The following is a 24,946-nucleotide window of genomic DNA, read 5'->3' as shown; positions in this document are numbered from 1 at the left end:
TGTTATGTATTAGAACACTTTAGTTTTTTATTTTAAATGCTTTAGAATAAAACACCAAAATGCAAACCTAAACTTTGGATGCATATCAATACAAATGTAAAAATCTAGATATGCCGCAAGCATGAACATGTACAACAGGCTATGCAACCATTCAAAGTAAACACATTAGTATTGCTATTAATTTGTTAAATTCACAGTTTGATAACAATTAGACCTGTTCATGGGTTGGGTAGCCCAGTGGGCCGGGCCGACCTGTCTCGATCTAAGTCGGGCTTAGGCCTAAAACATTGGGCCCGACCTTTTTTTGGGTCGGGCTCAGGCTCAGGCTTTCTAAAAAAAGCCCAGCCTAAGTTCGAGCGCGACTTGATAATGTATTATATATATATACACACACATATATAATATTTTTCTTTATTATTCTTATCTTTTTTCAAGTAATAGTGAGATCTTTCATTATTTTTTTTAGGTTTTGAAGCCTTTATTATAAATAAAATAGTTTTTAATTGAATAAAAGGAAAAAAATATTTTTTTGTCCAAAATTTTGGTCGGGTTCGGGCTTTATATGAGGGTCAGGCTCGGACTCAAGACTTAGGCTCGATGGTCAGGTTGGATTTAGGCTCGGGCCTAAACATATTATGTTAATGTAAAGGCAAAGCCCAACCCAATCAAATTTTTGGTCGAACTCGGACTTGAGCCTAGGCTTTATATGAGGGTCAAGTTCGGACTCAAGACTTAGGCTCGATAGTTAGGTAAGATTTAGGCTCGGGCCTAAACATATTCTATTAATGTAAAGGCAAAACCCAACCCGTAAATAGGTCTAATAACACCTGAAGATGCTAAACTGTAAAAAGCTTATACCTTTGGAGGTTGTGAGCTCTTTGTCTATTAGATTAGATTGCTCAAATTGAAATTGGGTAGACGATTATATATCATTGAAAATTTTACTATTTAATTATTTTAATAGTTACAAGATAAAAGATAAAGCAATAAGTATTTCGGTTCAGCAACTTTCAGCCATTATCAAATCAAACAGCTAAAAAAGTAAAAAACTTATTCTGTACTAGGGAGAATTCCTGTGCGTTGGTAACGCACTAAGGGCGTAGGTTAGCAATTTCGTCTTGCATTTGTTCGTCTTTAAAATGTTCCCGAGTCTGTCCATCTCTTTCTCGCGAGTCACAACAACTGGGAAGAAGACGTCCACGACGAGTGATGACGGAGAGAGAGAGAAGAGAATTGGAAAAAGGATTTGCTGTTCTTTTCGCTTCGTTCCTCTCATTAATTAGCAGAAAGACTTTACCCGCGTAAGCGAAAGTCCATCTTTCATTTCTCACAAAATTTCCCACAACTGATCTTCGTCTCGTCGTCTTAAAGTTTCGATCGTTTCTGTATTTCGTAGTTGGATTTCTACTAATTTATACGAATTAGAGTGAGGTTTTTCTGCACGAAATTAATCTGAAGTTAAGGTTTCTGCAGAACAGCAGAAGAACTGGAGTTGCTAGGGTTTTGCGGATATGCAGGTCAAATTGAATTGCAGCGGAATTGGTAGGTCTTTGAGGTTGGGGAACTTCAGTATTGAATGGAGCTGTAAGTTCTTGGGGAATTTGTTTTGAAGGAAGATTCATATTGTGTTTGTAAATTGGATTTCTTTTAGTTTATATAGGACTTCAGAACTCAGGAGGCGGTTTGATTGAATTCAACGAGAAACTAGGGTTACATATTTGACTGGGTGCGAGCTGGGGTTTATGATGGTAGATTGATAATGGTGCGGCTTCTAGGATTGAGTCGTGGAGAATTGGATGATTCGCCTCGCGAGATTACCAGAACAAATCCAACGAGTGAGACTGGGGAGAGTGGGTGGCTTATCCGTTTCTTTGATTCGGCGTTTTTTTGCGAGTGGATTGCAGTTAGTTACCTGTACAAGCATGATCATTCGGGTGTCCGAGATTACCTCTGCAACAGAATGTACAGTCTTCCACTCTCCGGCATTGAGAGCTACATCTTCCAGATTTGCTACATGCTGGTACACAAGCCCAGCCCTTCATTGGATAAGTTTGTTATTGACATGTGCTCGAAGTCTTTACAGATTGCACTAAAGGTTCACTGGTTCTTGATGGCAGAGCTTGAGGACTCGGACGATAATGAGGGAATCAGTAGAATTCAGGAGAAATGCCAGATAGCAGCGACACTGATGGGTGACTGGCCCCCACTGGTCCGCCCTCCTAATCCCCCTGCAAGCCCTGGGAGCAAGAACCAGATTCTCAACAAGCTACTCTCATCGAAGCAGCGATTACTGTCACTGACCTCATCTCCCCCAACGCAGCGCTCATTTTCCTTCTCACCTTCATCTGTAAACAACTCTTTACAGGAAGAGGGTAATAAGCTTTCCCCTGATGAGAATAAGCTCTTCAAGAAGTTGATTCCAGGTCCAAAAGTCAGGGATGCTTTGCTTTTCAGGAAATCTGTGGATAAGGATGACGAAGACACAGAGAAAGATAGTTTCTTCCGGAGACTTATCAGAGAGAGTAAAGATGAGGACGAGGAGCTGATGTCAAGCTCTGATGGGTTCTTCAAACGGTTATTTCGTGATAGCAAAAGTGACTCGGAGGAGAAAGCAAGTTCAAAGTCCGGAGAAGATGATGAAAAAGAAGGGTTCTTCCGTAAATTATTTAAAGATAAATTTGATGACAAAAAAGATGTTATTGACAGAAATGATGATGAAGATAAGGGAAACTCAAATGCTGACGAAGAAGAGACTTCAGATTTTTCTTTGTTCCGTAGATCGTTTCGTGTGCATCCTGAAGAAGACAAAGCTGCAGTAACAAATGAAAATTCTAATTCTGGTGGTTCATCTGAAAGTAGTCCTGGAACAGAGAGTTTTTTCCGTAAGCTATTTCGAGATAGGGATCACTCTGTGGAGGATTCAGAGGTGTTTGGTTTGAAAAAGCACAAAGAGGTCAGTAAGGAATTAATTTAAAGCTTGCATTTCTCTTGTTATGTTGGTGGATACATGAAGCAAATATTCCCATCATTGTTGCAGTTCGTGCGGACCCTTCTATTTTATTGTTGCCTAATAGCTTTTGGTTATTCTTTATTTGAAGAGTGAGTTTTGAGTTTGATAGCTATCATCAATTCTAAGTCTAAATTATGAGATAGCAATTTTATGTCTATTGTCATTGCATCGGCTGCATATGTTTTCCAACTGCATACCTCTATGGATTAAATGATCTATGGTGAGGATCCTGTCCAATGTTGCTGTTCACATGAAGACAGTCACTTTAGAGGGCACCTTGGCTTCCCATATCCTTGGGAAGCTATCATGACTACAACCTTCCAAAGCCAAAAAGAATGACTTTGAGGTGAAACACCCTGACAAATAGACAGTCCATATCCTTCAATCCCTGGACCCCCTTGCCAACTGAACACTATTTAGGGCCTCTGGCATCTCTGCCAAAGAATCTGTTTTCCCAGTTGTAGGTGTTTTCCATGTAGTCTGGGATTTCAAACCACATTCCTCCCAATATCTCGTAACACTCCTGGACACAGGCCTCTCTGTTGACTGCTAAGTTGAAGAAAGCTGGGAAAGCCTCCTGTAGTGATCTCTCCCCATGCCTTCTATCTGTCAAAAATAGGTTTGATTATCATCTCCAGGCTTGAGCTCAATCTGCTTCCTGAGTTCCTCTTGCACTTGTGGATTATCTCTCCATAAGTTGGTTCTGTATGGCTCTCTAGTTGTAAGAGTATCTCAATTCATGCTATAAGAGAGGCAAGATCTTTAGGTTCCAACTTAACCACCATGGTTGGATGAATCCAAAGATCTACCAATTCTTTAGATGATTCTTTGACTAGAGAAGGAACAAAGAGGGAAAAACTTTTTTTGGGGTCAGATCTTGGGGGTAGACAGTTGTAACTCATAAGTGTTTATTTTTTTTCTTGTGTGATGCATGCTTCTTGGATTGAAGTAGCCCTTTGGCATGGTTTCCCATATTTTCCTCCTTTTCTCTTTTAACAAAATCTCATTGATCTATTGCTGATATAAAAAGAAGCAAATTAAGTTTTCTAGGGCCATAAGATGTGTGTAAACTTGATCCCAAGAAGGCATTATCATGTGGATTAGAATTGTTTGAAATGAATGTTAGGATTTCAGGAGAAAATGCATAAAGTGGATGATGGATTCTATTACATCCATGCATTTCTCCATCTATATTAATGGAAAACCCAATGATTCTTTTCATGAAACAAAGGAAGCAAGGAGATTTTTTTCCCTCCATTCCAGTGATTTAAAAGCACGCCCAGACACACAGTCGAGGCAAATTTTGGGGTAGGCGCCTCGCTCAGGTCTTAGGCGCAGCCCTTTCAAAAGGCACACGCCTATGGTGCCCCTTGCACCTCAGCCCAGGCGTGCACCTTTTGAAACTTTTGAAACTTCACTCGCTCATTGAAGCTTTGAGAACCCCCTATTTGGTAATATTGTTCGTTCATTCATCCTAATAAATTGAAAAGCAATAAAGACTATAAATCATTATTTTTTGTGTGAGAACTTAGAATTTAAGACCTAACGTGGACTTGTTTGGGCTTGCCTCAAGGGGTGTGGCACAAAGGCGGCTCGTAGAATCAGGAATGTAATATGTTTTACATCACATTAGCTACTTGAAATAATGCAATTGAGAAAAAAAGAATTGTGGGTTTTATATGCTTGAAAATGTTTTATATATTTGATTTTATTTTTAAATTCTCATTTGAATATGCTTTACATGTTATATTTATGTATTTTAATATTAGATAATTGTTTTTTTAAACATTTATTTTAAAATTTAAGTTTATATTTTTATTAGTATTATGTTTAATATTTTTTTCATTTTTTTGAATTTTGAGCTCCTATTTTTTATTATTTTAGCTCCGTTTTTTATTTTTTATTTTTTGCACCTTGCTTAAAAAGGCGCATGCCTCGCCTTGTGCCTTGTGCCTCAGGCGCAAATTGACCCTTACGCCTTTTTTGCGCCTTGCGCTTTTAAAACACTGCTCCATTCTTTAATTCTGGTGGTGAAAATCCTTGGAAAGGTTGTTTCAGAGAGCTTAGGAAAGAGAAGTGGTTAGAAGTTTCAGAATAGTAAGAGATAGGAGATTATATCCCATCTTCAATTTATAGATGGCACAATGATTTTTGGTGGATGATTCATAAAAAAAAAGGATTTTTGGTGGATGTTGGAGTGAGTGTCAGGAATTTAAAGATTAACCCGGAAACCATAAAAAGAATGTCTTGTTTAAAGGTAAACCTGCCAAAATGTAATAACATGGATCAAAAAGAGTTGATCATATGTGCTTGGCTTTTTGGTTTGTGAGATAGTGGATTGCTAACAAGATCCGTAGGATTGACTTTGGGAGGAAATCCTAGGTAAATGGCTTTTTGGGACCCATTGTGGTCTTGTGGAAAGATTTTCTACGAAGTTAATGGCATGGAAAAAACTACTCTCACTTTGGGGGGGGGGGGGCATTCCAATAAAATCAACATTTTCCAATTTGCCAGTGTACTAACCTTTCGATACTCAAGTCACTGATGAAAGTTGTGAAGAGGCTGATTTTGATCCTTCCTGATTTTGCTAATGTTACAGAGTCTTTTGGGTGAGATTTCTGTTCTATTTGAGAGCTTTTGGGAGGGTTTTTTCTTGTTTTATGATATTTTTTTAAAGGTAAGGTAAAAATTTTATTGATGATAGAGGAAAGAGGTACAACAGTAACCCAGTGGAATACAGTGGGAAGACAAACATCTTGCAGAACCCAAATAGAGTGAGATTCAAGAAGCTGAAATACATTCTGGTTTTTAAATACATTTGGGTCTTATGATTTATGTCTTTTTGTTTCCTGCTGGCAAGGTGTTTTCTCATCACCTTTCTTGGATGTATGTTGACTTTTTTCTTTAATATAATTTTCTTTTCAATTTAATATTAAACAAGTTGTGAAGGGGCTAGAGAAAATAATCTAAACCAGGATAATGTTTGCAGGAAAAAGGCTGATTTGGAATTTTTTGGGTGGGAACTGGGTGATTTGGAAAAGGATCATCTTCTAAACTAGGATAGTTTTCCCAGGAAAAAAGCTGATGGAGGCCTTTGAGTGGGGAAAGTCCATTATAGAAATAGACATAACCTTTGCTAAAGCTAAGAATGTATAATCCAAACAGAAGAGTCAATTGTAGTTTCTAAGCCAGCTAAATCTGGTGAATTAGAGATAAGGATTATTTCCTCATCCAATTTAAGAAGGGAAGTGAAACCCAAACCTAGATCAAACATTGAAATTAGGTGCTTAAACTTTTAAGTTTTAACATGCTTAAAACTAATGTAATCAAGATGGTACTTCTCTATGCCATCAAATCCCATATTTCTTTATTTTTTGAAAACACTTGCGTTTTTTTGAAAGGTAAATGATATTGTATTAAAGGAGGGTGAGCTCCTCTCAACCAAAATAATTACAATGTATTGCACATCTATCTTTCTGTGTTATACAAAAATAAAATCATTGTCCCATATGAAACTATTCCAATTAGTATTAAAATGTTTATAGGAAACTCCGAACAGCTCATTGTTATTTGTATGCCCAAAAGGTAATAAGGCTTGCAGTCTTGGCAATTAACTCATTGATCTCCACTTCCTTCCCTTTGAAGACTCTGCTATTGTACTCTCTCCACAAAGGCCAACAGGTTACTGCTGGAGTGAACTCATGAAGTGTCATAAAATCCTTCCTTTCCTACACAGCCCTTTCAAGCATCAAGTGGAGAACAAGGTCACTAAATCATTTCGGCATATCCAATTGCAGCTAAATAGCCAGCCTTAAAGATTGTATCCAGATCAGTGTTTTAAATGGCGTGGGCGCCTCCAGGCGAGGCACTTCCAAAACGCCCTGAGGCGTAGGCTAGAGGCACTGACACCTCTGAGGCGTACGCCTCAGGTGCAAGAGGTGTACGCTTCATGCGCTTTTTTCACGAGGCATGCTAGAGGTGTACGCCTCATGTGCTTCATGCACACCTCATGTAAAAAGACTGAAAAAAAAGAAAAAAGAAAAAAGGAAAGGAAAAGAAAAGAAAGGGAAGGGAAAGAAAAAGAAAGAAAGAGAAGAAAAAGAAAAGAGAAAAGGAAAGGGAAGGGAAGAAAAGATAAGAGGAAAGAAACTAGTTCTATGCATCTTTATTCTTCTTAATATAAAAAAATATTAAAAATAAAGAAAAAATGAGATCCCCCCTTCCTCTTTTTCCTCCTGACCCCCTCCTCTTAAGGAGGTGCAGGCTTACGCCTCCTTGTGTTCGGGAGGCTTACGCCTCTTACGTTCTGAACTACGCCTCGCGCCTCTAGGTAGTGGAATGCCTCTTGTCACACCTCTGTGTTTTAAAACATTGATCCAGATACTGTAAGCCTCTCTGCTCTGAACCAGTCCGTGATGTAGCACTTCTCCCACTTGTCCACAAAATCTGCACCGGTTATCAACAGTCCTTCCCTGCGTAACCAGATGAGCTGTAGTTGTAATTTTGTCAAAATAACTATCCACCGAAAGAAATCTATCTTGGATGTGAGGCCCACTTTCCAAATCCATTTCCATGAGATGTTTTGGTTGTGTGGTCTGACAGCACTTTGTAAAATGATCTAACCGTGAAATTTCTTGAATGTCCAGCATTCCACCATCTTCTGTCCTTGTGTGCATTTGAATCAGGAACTGAAGTGGGTCGCCCATTGGTAATCATGAATACTCCTTCTGAATTTTGGTGCCCAGGTCCCAGATAGCTTGCTCCCTTAGCAGCTCAATGCAATCTTTAATCAAAGCATTCTTGTCCATTGCAGCATTGAAATCTGAGGGTAGACCTGACATAATGGTCTCAGACCGTACCATACATTGAGCCAGAATCTCACCTGATCCCTCTGTCTTGGTTTGAAAGAAATGAACTGGGAGAAAATTTCTTTATTCTTCGTGATGCCTTTCCATACTCCAGTACCATAGGGGCTTATGACATATAGTGAGCCTGTCTCACTGCCATATTGCCACAACCATTTTCCCGAAAGAGCTTCATTCATTGTGCTTGGAGACCTGATACCCAATCCACCCTTCTCTTTGCCTCTTTGGAGAGGCAGACTTGCTTCCAGGCCACCAAATAAAGCTTTCTTCAAAACAGTTGCTTAACATAATTATGTAAAATTCAGGATTCACCTCACAATTCTAGTAACATAATTAAGAAGCAACTAACAAGAGGCATAACTCTGTTCAAGTTCCCCAACTTCATTGTACTATCTTGTTAACACAGGATATAACTGAGTTGGACAGATCAAGCTCTCAAACTTTGACTGATATCAGAACTCAAGTAACATTACATAGTCCCAAGAAACCAAAAGATTGAAAATTTGACTAAAGTTCCAAAACAAGATGAACAATGAAGCAAAATCAGAGAAATCCACCTGAAATTCTCTGTCCATTGACTCTGGTTGAGCTCCTTAGCATCAACCCCTATAACAAAAAACCGAAGCAAGAGCAACAAAATTAATAACACTCGAATTGGAACATTCAATTTTCTCCTTAAAAGCCTGTCTCTTACCACAGAGATTCAAAAACCAAAGACTGGAATAAATATCTTTTTATTTTAAGATCGGTAACTGTTCAATTTTGTAATTGTCTATACAGTATATTGTATATAGCTCGTTGTACATCTTAGAGTGAAGCTCTCCTCCTTATTGAATAGAAATATAAATTCCTTTTCCCATTTATAAAAAGAAGGATTTGTGCCTAGCACCCCACAGAAATAGGTCAGCAATTGCTGCCCCCAAAAAGACTTAAATATTTACATTTGAATCAACTCAATCCCTTGGTCTTTTTTTCTTTGATAAGTAAAAGGAAAATTTTATTAAAGAAACAAAACTGGATACATCAGAACAGGTGTTAAGATTACACCCCACAAGAACCCCGGGAAGACTTCCAACCATACTGAGACAAAACTTCAAAAGAAAAGCGCAAAGGAAAACAAATTTGCACTGATACTTTATAAGCAATCTGCACCAATGAAGCTCAATTAATCTTCAATCTCTCCAAACTCTTCACAGCCTCTCTCCTCATCCGAACTTTCTCCTCCAAGAACATCAGCAGCTTTCCTCAAACTTTCGTCCTTCCTCTTCCTTTCAAAGGCTTTCCTAACGAGACTTTCCCCTCCCCAAATGAATAAGGCTAGGGACTTTCCAATTTCCACTTCTCTATCAACTAAACTCTTCAAGTCCATACACCCTTTATTTTTCTTCTTCTCCGGTTCCACATTGGAAGAGGACTCAAGGTTCTTATTTTCATTCGAACAAACCAAACTCTCTCCCAAGCCAGCCTTTCTTAGATCATCATCTTGGGAGATTGTCGATTGTATCTTGTTCCCATTTGCAACCTGCAAAGGTCGCTTCTCCACTTGGGGATTCTCAAAACAAGAAATTCTAGATTTTACTTCTCTTCTTTTATAGATTCTTTTGTATTTATTGGTCGGCTCAATACCTACCAGACCATCTTTCAGTCTTGAAAACACCTTTGTAACATGAACGGTGTTAGACTTACTTGAAACTCTTGTTTTTTTTGGTGTCACCAAAACTTCACCCTTATCAATCCAAGCATTCTCCTTCTCCTGTGACCCCAATCAACTCCCAGTCGTCCAATAACCACTTCAAAAGTTGAAGAAACAACATCTTTCCTATCTCAACACCATGAGGCAGGTCCTCGAACTGGTTTGCCTTCTTTTTTTTTTGATAATTAACAGGTTTGCCTTCTTACCTTCTCCTCCTTCTATCTCCTTCTATTTTGCCTTCCTCTTTCATGTCTTCTTCCTCTTCCCTGTTCTTAATCTCTGTTCGCCACCTTTTCCACTACTTCCAATTCCCCCTAGCTTCACTCTCCTCCACACCTCCCAACTCCAACACCGCTGAACCTCCCCCATTCAAACCTCTATCTGACACCTTATTGTCCTTGTTGTGGGACTTAACAGGATGGGCCTCGACCCATTTATGTTATGTTTTGTCTATTTCTTGTTGGGATGTACTGTTATTAAGTGTTAATGGGCCTGGGCCTTTGTTTATTTTAAGGTACATTACCTCTTACTAATGGGGGGTAAAGTTGTCAACTTATGTATTATTGTTGCCCTATTATAAATAACAGTTTGGTGGGCTGGAAAGAGCCACCCTGTTCTCTATCTCTGCACTTCTTCTTCATCAAGAATCTGAATACAAACATGGTATCAAAGCTGTAATATGCTCTTATTCTGCTCGTCTACCCCTTCTTCACCTCCTCTTTCTTCCTAAACTTCTTTTTTTATTGTTGGAGCAACAAGAGAGAGAGAGAGAGAGAGAGAGAGATGCTGGTTGTGGTTAACTGAAGCTGTTTCTAGGGAGGGAAAAATCTCCAAGGAGGTGCAGAATAGTTGCTGGTATGCCCAGGTAGGGCAAAAAACTGTAGGGTAGTACTAGAGAGACCTAGTTAACAGGTCTAGCCGTTGGACCATAAGTAACATCAGTCCAGGAGATTCGTGTACTCTCTAACCCAGCTCACTTTTGGAGTTTGAGCAAAGGGAGGTGCTGTTTGGCCTCTTCTACTATTTAAATATCCGTTGTGTGTGTCTTCCAGCACAAGTGAAGTCTCATCTGGAAGTTCCAGGACTGTAGACAATGTTATTCATCTTGGAAATTCCATGGTACAGATTACTAATGTGAAGTTAGATGAATACAACTATAGGGGATGAGCCATTTCAGCAAGATGGTCCATAGTGAGCCATGGGCTGCAAGTTTACATTGGCAGGAAGATTAAGGAGCCCAAGGAAGATGAACCTAGTTATAGAAATTGGTGTAGGGAAAATGCAACTGTTCAGCACCACACAATAACCCATAAGATTTGGGAAAAACTGTACAACACTTATGGTCAAAAGAAGAATATAGCAAGGATCTACACGTTGAATCAAGACATTTTTAGTTTGACTCAAGGGGACATGACTATTGCAACTTATTTTGCTACACTAGAAGGTTTTGTGGGAAGAACTTGATCACCATTTAGTCCTTGATCACCATTCAGGAGCTTTTGAGCACATGAGAAATTCATCCTCATTATTCACTTTTTACAACCTTTCATCTGGGCATGATAAGGTAAAAGTTGCTGATGGCTCTCTCAAGGATCAAAATTTCGTCCCATATCGGCCAATACGTATCGTATCAGTCTTCCTGATATGCCCCTACAGGGGGTGTTTCGGGTTGGCAAGTGGTTCAGGGGGTAGGCCGGCCTTAAATTGGCCCCTCTGAACCGATTTCGTAAAAGAATAAAAAAACATAAAATGCAGTATTGATACAGGCTGATACGCCCTACTGGCGTATCACCCTGTATCGATATTTTGAACCTTGGGCTCTCTTTCCACTGTTTCTGGAAAGGGAGACATTCAGCTAGGAAAGGGAATCCTCCTCAAATATGCCTTAATCTTCTAGATTTCACCACTAATTTGTTTTTTGTCTAAAAAATTACAAAAAACCTAGATTATATTGTAACCTTCTTTCCCACTCATTGTGTTTTCTAGGACTTGTTGACGAGGCAAACAATTAGGAGTGCTCGTGAAGTTGGTGGCCTTTACTACCATGATGATGATACATGCTCAGCTCTAAAGGCCTCTACCATTGGTAGCAATAACAAGGAGCCAAGCATAACCCTTTTCACTTGGCATACTAGATTAGGTCATGTGTCTTTTCCATTGTTGAAAGTTTTGATACCAGAGTTATTTAAAAATGTGTCTGTTGAAAGTCTATTTTGTGATGTGTACTAGTTGGCAAAACATTATAAGGCAAACTATCCAAGTTCTACTAGTAAGTAGTAATGTCATTACCTTTTTTGATTTGATCACTTTGATGTGTGGGGTCCTTCACCCATTGTTTCTATGCATGACTATCACTATTTTATTAGTTTCATTAATCATTTATCAAGGTGTACATGGGTTTATCTTATGAAAAAATGTGAGGAAGTTAGGATGCAAAAGAGAAGGTAGAAGATGGGATGAGAAAATGAAAAGAAGTTTCAGGTGGTGAATAGATGGAGGATTGGGTTGGATATCGAAGCGAAGAGGTTCCTTCTGGAAGGCGGAAAATCAAAAAGTAAGAATCTGCTAAAGGTAAGTGAAGGTAGAAGGGTGACATTAATCCTTCTTGAGGAAGCTGGTCACTGGTTGAAAGGCTTCATTGATGGAGCACTTCAGTCCATGAAAACCGTAGGGTGGAGGAATGTACTGGAGTTGGAAAAGAAAAAAATATGAAGTGGAACTCAGATGGAATAAAAAAAGGTGGTTCATTACCATCATAGAACATTTCGGTGACCGAAAGCAAATGGTATGTATACCGGAAGGGAAACAAAGTCAAGGCTGGCAGTCATTTGCAATGGAGTTGCAAAAGTTCCTGGCTTCAGCTAATCACCTGCAAGTGGAACAAGAACAAGAACAAGAACAGAGCAACAAGATGGGTACCGCTGAGTCATCGTTCCAGGCATTGAAACAAAAATCAACCAGTTGTGGCAAGGTAGTAATGCTTCCAAACAGGGGACCGAAAGTGTGGGTTGAGGCTGAACTGGAGGATTGGGAGATGAAAATGGTGGTTTCCGCTAGTAAGGATGTTCAAGACTGGAGGAAGCTGCTGAGAGCGGTAGTGTATAACTTGTAGATAGATTCGGAGCTAACCTTGGAGCCATTTGCAAATAAGAAAGCAATACTAAGCGTCAGAAATGGAGTTGACAGGGGATTTTGCATCTTTCGAGTGGGAAGAGGGATTGATCTATGTCCAAAAATGGAAACCCTTGTGTAATGAGGTGGAGCCGTTCAGAGGGAGCTTCACGCTGAAAATGTTCGGACTCCCGTTTCATCTATGGAATAGATTAATCATAGAAAACCTGGTAAAAATGTTGGGGGGAGTGTTGGAAGATTGCAATCTATAGGATCTTTGAGCAGTGGAGGTGAAAGTTAAAGGGGTGGCACCAAAATCGATTCCAAAGACGTTCAAAATTCTTGTTGACAATGTCTGGTACAGAGATGGACCTGAAGGTGGAACGACAGAGGCCTAAGGAGGTAATTGAAAAGTGGTAGCTAGAAAACCAAGAGACAAGAAAGCCATTTAAAGAAAAAAAATTCAAAATTTTTTGAAGTGTCTCGAAGTGTGGGGGGGCTCGAGCATCCTTTGCTGATGTGGTCAAGAAGAGGGTTGGACCACGTTCGAAATTCTTGTTGACAATGTCTGGTACAGAGATGGATGGTCTCGGAGCTGGAGCTGGAGCTTTGGGGAAGAAGAACCAAGGTAGAAGATGAAGGGGATGTGACGGGGTCGATCCCACGTGGTAGGCAAGTGTTGGTGGACCTGAAGGTGGAACGACAGAGGCCTAAGGAGGTAACTGAAAAGCGGCAGCTAGAAAACCAAGAGACAAGAAAGCCATTTAAAGAAAAAAATTCAAAATTTTTTGAAGTGTCTCGAAGTGGGGGGGGCTCGAGCATCCTTTGCTGATGTGGTCAAGAAGAGGGTTGGACCACGTAATGGCTTGTCGCGGGCTGGAGGGTCTGAACCGGTTGGAGGAGGGGCCGGGTTGGGTTTAGGTTCGGTCTTGGGGCCACATGACTGTCTAAGTGAGCACGTAGCCCAAGACAAACTGAAGGGGACTATAAACGAAAAAAAGCGTCTATTTTCTTCCTTCTCAAAGAAGACTTGCGCAGGAGACCCTATTCTGGCTTGGCGGAAAACGAAACCTCTACAATGGGTCCCTAGGTCGGTGTCTGAGCATTCAAAAGGAAGCAGCTCAGTGAAAGACCAACTGAATCCCAGATATGTAAGAGAGGGTGGTGCGGAAAAGGAAGGGGTTGACGAGGGCTGGGTAAACTACCAAATGGAAGATCCAGATCTGGAAGAGGACTCGGACGACCAGTCCAGTATAGGCAGTATGGAGGTAGACCAACTTTTAGAGGCGGATTTGGCTGCAACCCTGCACCTTGGTACATTGTTTTCAGAAGATACAGGGGAAGGATATAGGCTGGATTGGCTTATACACCATGAGAACAAGGGCGGGGAAGTCAACGGCGATCTGGCTTTAGAAGTTCTTGTACCAAAGCTTGACAATGGGCGAGAGTTTAGTAAGGAACTATCCATGACTCCTCTGAAGCAAAGCAGGAACATAGCAAGGATGGACGAACAACTGGGTGCAGAGAGGGACCACTGTATACCGAAAGAGATAGGAAGGTTAACTCCACAGATCCGAGCCAAGGAGCTAGCCGACAACCAAACCTTCTTCCAGGATCCGATAGCTTCTAACTCCAGTGCCTCTAGTCCGCTCTAGCTAAACCAAGGTAACAATGTCCTTTCAGTTATTGGTACTAATGGTTGCTCTATGTCTTGTGTGCCAGATTCCGTTCCCATTTCAGAGGCTACAGTTTGTGTAGGAGGAGGAGGGCCGGGTATTAGTTTTTGAGGTAGAGAGGAGTTAGAGAGGGAGGTCGAAAGAGAGAAGGAAGTAAATAGTAGCCTCAGGTCCTTAGGAGACCGTGAGAATATGTTACCTGAGGTGGAGGAGAATGAATGGTTGAAAGAAAGGGATACTGAGGCTAGGTTAGGGTACAACAAGGAGGAAGAAGGCACAGGTGGGGACATAGGTCAGGAAGATAAAATGAAAGAATCAGAGAAAAAAGAGTTGGCAAGTGAGGATTCTGTGGCATTATTTGTATAGAAACTGGGTGTAAACTGAAGGATCCAAATAAGCTGAAAGCATTCCTGGAGAAAAAGAAAGAAGTCAAGGTCGAGAGGAGGAGAATGAGTGAGGCTGGAAGCAAGGTGAAGGAAGGGGCAGGTGACAAAGGCATTAGAACTGTAGGGGCTAGGAGGGGAGGAAGTAGGTGAGGAAAAAGGAGCGAGGAGTGGACATAAAAAGAATAATGAAAATTATAAGTTTTTATGTGAGAGGACTGGGTAGTGCAAGGAAAAGAGCAGTAATAAAAGGAATCATCAGGAAAATGGACCCCGATGTGGTACTATTACAGGAAACAAAAAGAGCAGAATTTGATACCAAATGGACAAGGAGTGTGTGGAGGAGTAGGGGATTAGTTGAGCGGTTCTACTGTCCTGGGGATCAGCAAGGGTGGTGACATTATGGAAAAATGAGGTAGTGTAAGGCTTAGAGGAATTGGTAGGACAATTCACAGTCTCATTGAAATTTAGGCAAGTGGAAGATGGTTTTGAATGGGTATTAACCAATGTGTACGGGCCAAATGACTATAGAGAAAGAAGATTATTATGGGAGGAGCTGACAGACATAAGGGGTTTGTGGGAAGGTCCATGGTGCCTAGGAGGTGACTTTAATGTAATAAGATTCCTGGCAGAAACAACTAGTTCTAGGCAGTGGAGCACCACAAGTATGAGGAGGTTTAACCAATTCATTGAGGCCTTTGAATTAAAAGAAATTCCACTGTCACAGAGGTGCTATACTTGGTTCAATCTCCAAACCAATCCAATTTGCTCTAAGTTGAACAGGTTCCTATTTACAAATGACTTGGAAGAACATTTGGGGAATCTGAACTCTAGAGCACTCCCGAGGGTGACTTCTGACCATTGGCTTATGTACTTTGTGAGGAGGTGCGTAGTGCGGGCCCAACTTCATTTAGATTTAAAAACAGGTGGTTAGAGCACCCGGGGTTCATTAGGAAGGTTGAAGAGTGGTGGGTAGAGAGCAATCCAACAGGTTTGGTATGGAATAAGGTTTCATAAGGGAGAATTAAGGAATGGAATCTACTGGAATTTGGGAGATTGGAGGAAAGGAAACAGAATGCGATCACACAAATTGAGGACCTGGACAATAAAGAAGGGAGGGAAGGCCTAACTGAAGAGGACAAGGAACATGGGTGGAGTTTGAGGAAACAGTTAGAGGATTACATGCTTCTGGAGGAAATAAGCTGGAGGTTAACAGAGGGGGACAGGAACACTAAATTCTTTCATGCCTTGGCTTGTGGCAAAAGGAGGAAGAATTCTATTACTAGATTGGAAATTGAAGGGAACAACATCACAAGCCAGAGAGAAATAGCGGGAGCATTTGCATATCATTTTAGGAGCATATATAGAAGGCCATTGGATAATAGGGTATGGTTGGAGGGCTTGGATTGGCCAACACTGAAGAGAGAAGAGAGGGATTGGTTGGAGAAGAAATTTGAGTTGGAAGAAATAAAAGAAGTGGTATTTTTGATTGATAGATCAAAGGCACTAGGCCTAGATGGTTTTACGATGGCTTTCTATTAGGATTGTTGGGAGATTTTAAAGGAGGATATACTGTTGGTATTTGATGAATTCCATACCAGAGGAGTGATAAACCCGGGGCTAAACTCCACATTCATTGCTTTAGTTCCCAAGAAAAGTGAGGCAAGCCACCCAAAGGACTACATGCCGATCAGTCTAGTTAATAGCCTTTATAAGATCATCACGAAGCTGTTGTCAATTAGAATCAGAAAGGTGCTACCATCTATCATCTCGAACAATCAAGGAGCTTTTGTGAGGGGGAGACAAATAACATATTAGATACTGGTTGCAAATGAGAGTTTAGAGGATTACAAGAGATCCAGGAGAAGAGGAGTGGTTTGCAAACTAGATCTGGAAAAGGCTTATGATATGGTTGATTGGTCCTTTCTATTAGAGGTGATGATGAATTTTGGGTTTGGAGATATCTGGTGCAATTGGGTGATGGGATGCATTAAGGATTGTCATTATTCTATCTTGGTGAACGGGACAGTGGTGGACTATTTCCCAGCTTTGAGGGGGATCAAACAAGGAGACTCTCTATCCCCCTTTTTGTTCACATTGGTAGCTGAAGTGCTGGGGGGTTTGATATCTAAAGCAGACTCTAGGGAGCTTATAAGAGGGTGGAGAGTTGGAAGGGATAATGTACCACTTACACATCTACAATTTGCAGATGATACGATTCTGTTTTGCGAAGCTGGGGATGTCAATTGGATTAAAAATTTGAAACTCTTTAGGATACTAGTTACCTACCTCTTTAGGACTCCAGGGAGCTACCTTGGCTAACTTACCTACCTATTATTTGTCTGTTTTTAGGATACCAGTTAGGGAAGCTAGGAAACTGGAGAAGTTGATGAGAGATTTCTTATGGGAGCCGGGACAAGAAAAAAAGGATCACTTGGTTAATTGGGAAATTGTGTGCAGAAGTAAAGAAGAGGGGGGTTTGGGACTTGGGAGGGTAACTAGAAAAAATCAAACTCTGTTAGGGAAATGGTTGTGGCAATGGCCTTTGGAAAGAGAGAGATTGTAGCATGAGGTGGTGGGAAGCATTCATGGGAGGTCAGAGAATGGATGAGATTGTGTGCAGAAGTAAAGAAGAGGGGGGTTTGGGACTTGGGAGGGTAACTAGAAAAAATCAAACTCTGTTAGGGAAATGGTTGTGGCGATGGTCTTTGGAAAGAGAGAGATTGTGGCATGAGGTGGTGGGAAGCATTCATGGGAGGTCAGAGAATGGATGGGATGCTAGTGTATCGAGGCAAGCTAACCTAGTAGCACCTTGGAAGGCTATTCACAACACCCTCCTCAATTCCTCAATTTTATCAGGTATGAAGTTTGTTCTGGCAACTCTGTCTATTTTTGGGAGGATATTTGGGTAGGAGACACACCGTTAAAGGATTTGTTCCCTTCGCTATTTTCTATTTCTTTGTACAAAAAAGAGGTGGTCTCAAAATTTGTCTCACCTTTGGGAACACCCTTAGATCCTACTTGGAATTTTGGGTTTCGTAGAGGACTTAAGGATGATGAAATTGATTCTCTTTCTGCTTTGCTTGGTTGTCTTAATCAGGTTTGTTTGGATCCCTCCAAGCCAGATAAGAGGGTTTGGACTCCTAGACCTAATGGAACCTTCACTTGTGCTTCTTTCTTCAAGTCCATCTCTCAACTTTCTACTCACCAACTCTTTCCGTCAAAAGAAATTTGGTGTAGGCCAGTTCCCCCAAAAATTATGGCATTTTGTTGGGAAGTATTCCATGGGAAAGTAAACACTTTAGATAACCTACAAAAGAGAAGACCTTTCCTCTGTATTTCTTCTAATTGGTGTATCCTCTGTAGAGCTCACGGTGAGGATTGTTACCATCTATTAATATCTTGTCCCTTTTCTGCAGACCTTTGGGCTTGGCTACTTTCGTTGTTTGGGGGTATTTGGAGTCTACTGGTAGAAGTTCACATTGCTCTTCAACCATTCTACCTTTTATTGGCCTACAAAAATAGGGAGAATTATGTGGAGATGTGCTCGTGCTGCCTTGATTTGGACTCTTTGGGAAGAAAGAACTCTTAGAATCTTTCAAGAAAAGGAAAAGGAGCAGCCGGGATTTGAAAGACTACGTTAAATAGGGCAATACATTGGCTGGAGACCTTGGAAATCTTTCATCAATTCTCCTTTAATGGCGGAAAAATTGGTCAGCAGTAGCGAGGTGTTCATCTCTAAAGGACAAATCAATTACAAGCTGGTTTCCTCCATGTGAAGGCTCACTAAAGTTGAACTTTGATGGAAGTAGCATGGGTAATCCAGGTTTATCCGGAATGAGGGGTGCTTTGAGAAATGCGAAGGGAGAGATTTTGTTGCTTTACTCAGGTCCCTTGGGATTTGGGAACTCCATCAGGGCTTAACTTTTAGCTGCTGTACAAGGGGTGCAATTTGCAAACTAGCTGGGGGTACAACACCTAATAATCGAGGGGGATTCCAAAGTGGTGGTGGGTTGGTTGAAAAATTCTGAAGAGGCTATGTGGCGATACAAGAATGAAATGAAGAAATTTAGTTGGTTGACAAGGAATATGTTGGTCACTGTACAGTGGGTGGGGAGATCAACAAATACTTTGTCAGATATGTTCGCTAAGCAAGGGGTAAATGGGGAAGAATTATTTTGGGCTTAGTTGTGATTCTTGTTTTTCTTTCCTAGTTTACTTGTAAGATTCAAGGAGGGGCTGTAGCTCGCGCCTCTCGCTGGGATGATGTATGAACTCACTCTAAATTTGCTTATGAATCAATAAATTTATTATTATTCATAAAAAAAAATTTGAAATTCTTTATAAGCTCTTTGAAAAGATGTCAAATCTTAGGGTGAACTTTGAAAAAAGTTGTATAGTTGGAGTCAATATGGGGGAAGGGGAGATGGGGGAGTTTGCAGATATTTTGGGATGTGTAGTGTCTAATTGGCCGTTAAACTACTTGGACTTAACTTTGGGAGATAATCCTAAGAGAGATGATTTCTGGGCCCCTGTTGTGGAGAGATTTGAAAAGAGGCTGGCCAACTGGAAAAGAAATTATTTGTCCCTTGGAGGGAGAATCACCCTAATTAGGTCTACGTTGGCTAATCTTCCTGTATATTTTTTGTCAGTTTTTAGGATACCGGTGAAGGTGGCCAATAGGTTGGAAAAGCTAATGAGGGATTTTCTGTGGGAGTTGGGGGAGGAGAAGAGGGACCATAGGGTCAAATTGGAGGTGGTTTGTAGAGCTAAAGAGGAGGGAGGGTTGGGTATTGGTAATATTAGGACTAGGAACTTGGAACTACTAGGAAAATGGTTATTGGAGATTCTCACTAGAGAAAGATAGGTTGTGGGTTAAGGTGGTGGGAAGTATACATGGACTAGCAGATAATGGTTGGGATTCAGGAATTCTAGCAAGGGCTACAAGAGTTAATACAGGGGATTTACTCCAAAGGAAAAGACTCAACAATTGCTTGTCTCCTCATTGGTGTGTTCTTTGTAAGTCTGACTGGTGAGTCCGGATATCATTTGCTAATTTCTTGTTGGTTTGTTAAAGCTATTTGGGTATGGTTTACTTCTTTGTTTGGATGCAGGTGGACCCCCTTTTTGAATGTTCCAAGCTTGTTTTCTTCCATGCCTAATTGGCCAACTAAAAGGGCTAAAATCATGTGGAGGTGTGGTAGAGCTGTAGTCTGTTGGACAGTGTGGGAGGAGAGGAACTCAAGGATCTTCTCAAGTAAAGAGAGAGGTGTGGAAGAAATTATAGAGAACATTCACATTAGAATGACACAATGGTTGAGAACACTGGAGCTGTTCAAAGTGTTCTCAGTTAATGAGCTGTTAAGGAATTGGAAGGAGATTGCAGACTTGGGCTTATGTAGAAAGTTATCAAAAGCTTGCTGGAGTCCTCCACCTATTGGATTCACCAAACTGAATTTTGCAGCATAGGCAACCCAGGGCCTTCTGGAATTGGAGGTGTGATAAGGGATGGAACAGGAAACTTGTTAGCCATGTACTCTGGGCCGATTGGGGTGGGAGACTCATTGAGGGCTGAGATTCTTGGAGCTATTGAAGGGATTCAAAGGGTCAAGGAAATTAAGATCAAAAAGGTGGTTATAGAAGGTGATTCTGCAATGGTGGTGAAATGGTTAACAGAGGACAGTGCTATGATGTGGAAATACAACAACGAAAAGAGGAAATATAAATGGTTAACCAGAGACATGGAAATTCAATGTAATTGGATTAAGAGAAGTGCAAATGCATTGGCTAACGGTCTAGCTATTCAAGGGGTAAATAGAGACGCATTATTCTGGGCTGTTTTGTAATCACTACAAGATCAGAAAGTTCTTGGGTAATTGGAGTTGAGACTTTTTAGCTCCATCCCTTTGTAATCTTGTTTTTATCATTAATAAAATTTCATTGTTACTAATAAAAAAAAGAATGCGAGGAAGTTCCTAGGATCACTATGATATTTTGCAAGATGGCTGAAACCCAATTTGAAAAGAAAGTTAAACAATTCAGGTCGGATATTGCAGTTGAATATTTTAAGAATACCTTGAATTCATCAATCCTCATTTGTAGTTATACCCCACAACAAAATGGGGTTGCTGAGAGGAAAAATAGCCATCTTATGGAGACAGCTTGTGCTTTATTGTTCTAGCCAAGGTTCAAAATATCGATGCAGGGTGATACGTCGGTAGGGCGTATCGGCTTGTATCAGTACTGTTTTTTATGTTATTTTTTATCTTTTTATTTTTTCGGAATTGGTTCAGAGGGGCCGATTTAAGGCCGGTCTACCCCTTGATCCACTCACCGACCCGAAAGGCCAAAATACCCCCTATAGGGACATATCGAGAAGGCTCCGATATGATACGTATTGGCTAATACAAGCCGATATGTGATGAATCTTTGATCCTTGATTCCAGCACATGGTTCCCAAGACGTATTGGTCTCATGCAGTGCTTATTGCATCATAATTGATAAATAGGATGCCATCTAGGATACTTAGGACGAAGACTCCTTTCTCTGGTCTTTGTCCTAATAATCCTCTATTCTATTTACCACCAAAAGTCTTTGGTTGTGTTTGTTTCATTAATGTTAAGGATCCAAAAAGAACTAAGTTGGATCCAAGGGCGATTTGGGGGGTTGTTCAACCACATAAAAGGGATGCAAGTGCTTTGATTCATATACAGGAAGGAAATTTGTCTCAAAAAAATGTTAATTTGTCACCAAAAAAGAGTCTGTAATTTGTTTGGAGAAGCTAACCTGCATCCAAATAGAAAGAAGAAAACCCCCCAAATACAAAAGAGCTAATAGGAGGCTAGTAAATGTAAAGTAGTCTCACTCAAGGATTTAAATATCAACATGATACTCCCGATACGGGGTGTATCATATTGGTATCGGTTGACAGTGGTACAAGATGCGCTACAAATAGAAACGTATCTCGTAAGTTGCTCATACCGCACCAATACGGATGCGTATCAGCTTGTATTGTATGTATTGGCCAATACGTATCGGTATGGGGTGATACACGCGAAACACCGCGTCTCTCTATACTTTATAAAAAATGCAATTGTGATGATTCGAACCCAGGTCATTAGGATGCGCCTATCTTTTGCCACACTTTGAACCATCAAGCTAGGCTTCATCTTGTGATATTAAATAGAATAAAATAATTTTATTAATTGTTTTGTGTTGACATACAATTTAAACAAAAAACATGTGCTTATATTTAACAATTCTAACTATTCCAAACAATAATATTCAAAAATAGTATTTTATAAATTAATAGAACAAATAATCTATCAAGTCCATATTTATATAAAAAGATGATTTTTAATATCAATAAAACTATACAATAAAATATTAATAATAAAATAACCATTTTAATATTTAAATTGCACATGATATGCATCTTAAATTTTTATATATTTTTACAAATAATTAATTAATATTTTAATTTATATTAATAAGTAATAACAACATATTTATTATTTATAAAAATAAAAATATTGTTTACAAAATATTAAAGAATATAATATTAAATTTAATCTATCAAATCCACTAATCTATATTTATTTCAATAAATGATTTTTTATTAATTATTTATAGAAGTAAAAATATTAACAATGTAATAATTATTTTAGTAATTAAAAATTATGAATTTGTATAGGATACGCATCTTAGAAATTTTAACAAATTTGATATACTTTAATTTAATATTATATTTTTGTGAATTTTTAATTGGTATTTTAATTTGCATTTGAGAATTTAATATTTAGTTGATTTTTTGTTAATGTTAAAAATTAAAATAGTAAAATAAAAAAACTAATATAATAATTAAAGTATAATATGGACATGTGTTTAGTGCATTATAAATAAAATTATATGATATATAAGTATCCTGATATATTAATTGTAATATATTTTTTCATATACACCATTAAAATATACATTTTTATGTATTTATATACTATTTGTGACTATTTTGGTCTTAAGTTTAGTGTTATTAATGTATTCGTGGAATTTGTATGTATTTCCCTAACATATCCATTTGTTTTCATATTTTTCGTCCATATCCATGCGTTTCCAAAGCATATCCGTATTCGAATTCTTCGATACAGTACCCAATATCGATACTTTGATCCTTAGTCTCACTATTTGTATTTTATAAGAAATAAATTTCAGGCGAGACATGAGATACACCAATTGAGCCTTTTTTTTGAAGAGCTTCACAAGTATTAATTTTCAAATAAAAAAATCTCCCAACAAAAAGCCCCATCTTTGGGTGGAGTTTGATGCCACCATATTGTTTTCATTGAAAACACCAAAGTGGAATGTGGAGATTAGGGCAACAAATGGAGAAAGGAAGAGCAAGAGTACAAGGGTAAAACCTCGAAGGGGTATGTTTGGATGATTCAAGAAGGGATAGGGGTATCTTCTGCCTCTTTTTTCTCTTCCCTTATTCAACCAAGAGATAGTCAAGGGTTGTCTTTTCCAGTGAAGGAGGTTTGGAGCAGACCTATTCTGCTTAGGGTGGGTGGTTTTTGCTGGGAAGTTTATTTAGAGAGAATTAATACTTGTGAATTAATGCAAAGGAAAATACCTAATTGGTGTCTTTCCCCTCATTGGTGTTCTTTTTGTAAGGTTAATGGTGAGAATTGCTTTCACTTACTAATCTCTTGCCCTCTTTCTTCTTCAATTTGGGAATGGTTTTTTTCTTTGTTTGGGTGCAGGTGGAGCCCTCCGTCAAACATACAAAGTCTGTTCGCCTCTACTTTCTTCAGTTGGCCAAAGAAGAGGGGCAGAATATTATGGAAATGCATGAGAGCAGTAGTTTGTTGGACAATTTGGGAAGAAAGGAATCACAAAATCTTTCTTGACAAGGAGAGAAGTAAAGACGTTATTGTTGAAGCCATTGTCAATTTGTTATCAGAGTTGTCCATTGGGTGAAGACATTGGATCTCTTCAAGAATATTGCTGCTGATGAATTATTGAGAAAATGGAGGGAGGTGGCTGGTTCTTTTCCTCTTAGGGAGGTTACTTGGTCTATTTGGTCTCCCTCATCTCGAGGTTTTGTCAAGCTTAACTTCGATTGTAGCAGTGTAGGTAACTCGGGTCCATTTGGAATTGGAGGAACCTTCATAGATGAGGAAGGACAGTTTATTGCAATTTGTTCTGGACCGGATGGAATTGGCGATTCTTTGAGAGCAGAGATTATGGCTGTGGTGGAAGGTGTCCAAAGGGCTAGAGAGCTGAATGTTAGGAAGCTTATCATTGATGGTGGTCCTATATCTTTGAAAAAAAGGAAATTATTGAAACTTCTTCAGGGGATGGAGGTGAACTTTAAATGGGTGAGAAGGGATGCCAATGTTCTTGTTGACACTCTTGCTAAACAAGGGGTGGGAAGGATAGTTTTTTTTTGGGCTGTTTTGTAATAGTTTTTTTGGGGAGGGCTAAGAGAGTTTATCTCTCCCCTTGTTGTTCTTGTAACCATTCTTCCCTTTCTTAATTAATGAACTTAATTCTGTTATTGGTCATAGAAAAAAATCTTCTGTCAGTTGAGGTGGTATCAAGAAAAGTTCCATCAAAATAATTTAGGATTTCCAGGATACTAGACAACTCACATTGGTTTATCATGTGGAGAGTGGTAGAGAGCTTTCTTAGTTTTCAGGTTTTGAGAAGGAATGAGAAATTGATGTTCAAGGCTTTAGTAAGTAGGGAGATGAGGAAATTGATGGAGAAATGTATACACAATTTGCTTGTTTTTCTTTATTTTTGATGTTGCATGAGCCTACCATTGAATTAATTTATCTATTTTCCTCTCAGTTGACTCTCTTATCTACAAAGAGGGGAAAGGTTATGGCATTGTACAAGCCTACAGGAAAACAACAATGTGGAGTATCTGGAATGAAATGGATGAGAGGATATTAAACAATAAGGGACAAGATGTCATGTAGACTAAATCTAAACTTTTTTTTTGATCAGTAGACTAAATCTAAACTTTGACAGATGCAATATTGGTAATCACGCCTGCTAATATTGTAGGTTTTTTCTTCTCCGTTTACTTTAGTGAAAATATTTATTGTTTAGTATCCTCTTATGGGTCATAACCATGGAAACTAAACTGAGCCCTGCATGGAGATAGCAAGGGAGTTATTTATATTAATTCAATCAGGTCATGATTG

The 24,946-nt window shown here is 39.4% G+C and overlaps 1 protein-coding gene across 9 annotated transcripts in view; it reads left to right on the top strand.

Annotated features, from left to right (window-relative positions):
- The first annotated feature begins 1,143 nt into the window (after positions 1-1,143).
- LOC104599588 (phosphatidylinositol 4-kinase beta 1-like) overlaps positions 1,144-24,946 on the top strand; it is a 66,471-nt gene continuing 42,668 nt past the window's right edge. For 7 of the 9 annotated variants that reach the window (XR_016076297.1, XR_016076298.1, XM_010262200.3 and 4 more), the window contains exon 1: positions 1,148-2,953. Coding sequence is in view for 7 of the 9 variants with exons in the window: in XM_010262200.3 (XP_010260502.1) it covers positions 1,760-2,953 (1,194 nt within the window). In the remaining 2 variants the exon portion in view is untranslated. Of the gene's footprint in view, positions 2,954-24,946 lie in introns of all 9 variants that reach the window. The other 2 variants (XM_088887891.1, XM_088887880.1) reach the window with 2 other exon arrangements.

The sequence above is a fragment of the Nelumbo nucifera genome, chromosome 1 (genome assembly GCF_055504915.1).
Source record: "Nelumbo nucifera cultivar China Antique chromosome 1, China Antique-T2T, whole genome shotgun sequence".
Classification (NCBI taxonomy): Eukaryota; Viridiplantae; Streptophyta; class Magnoliopsida; order Proteales; family Nelumbonaceae; genus Nelumbo; species Nelumbo nucifera.
Note: the sequence above shows the minus strand (reverse complement) of the source record. Positions and strands in the feature narration are given on the sequence as shown.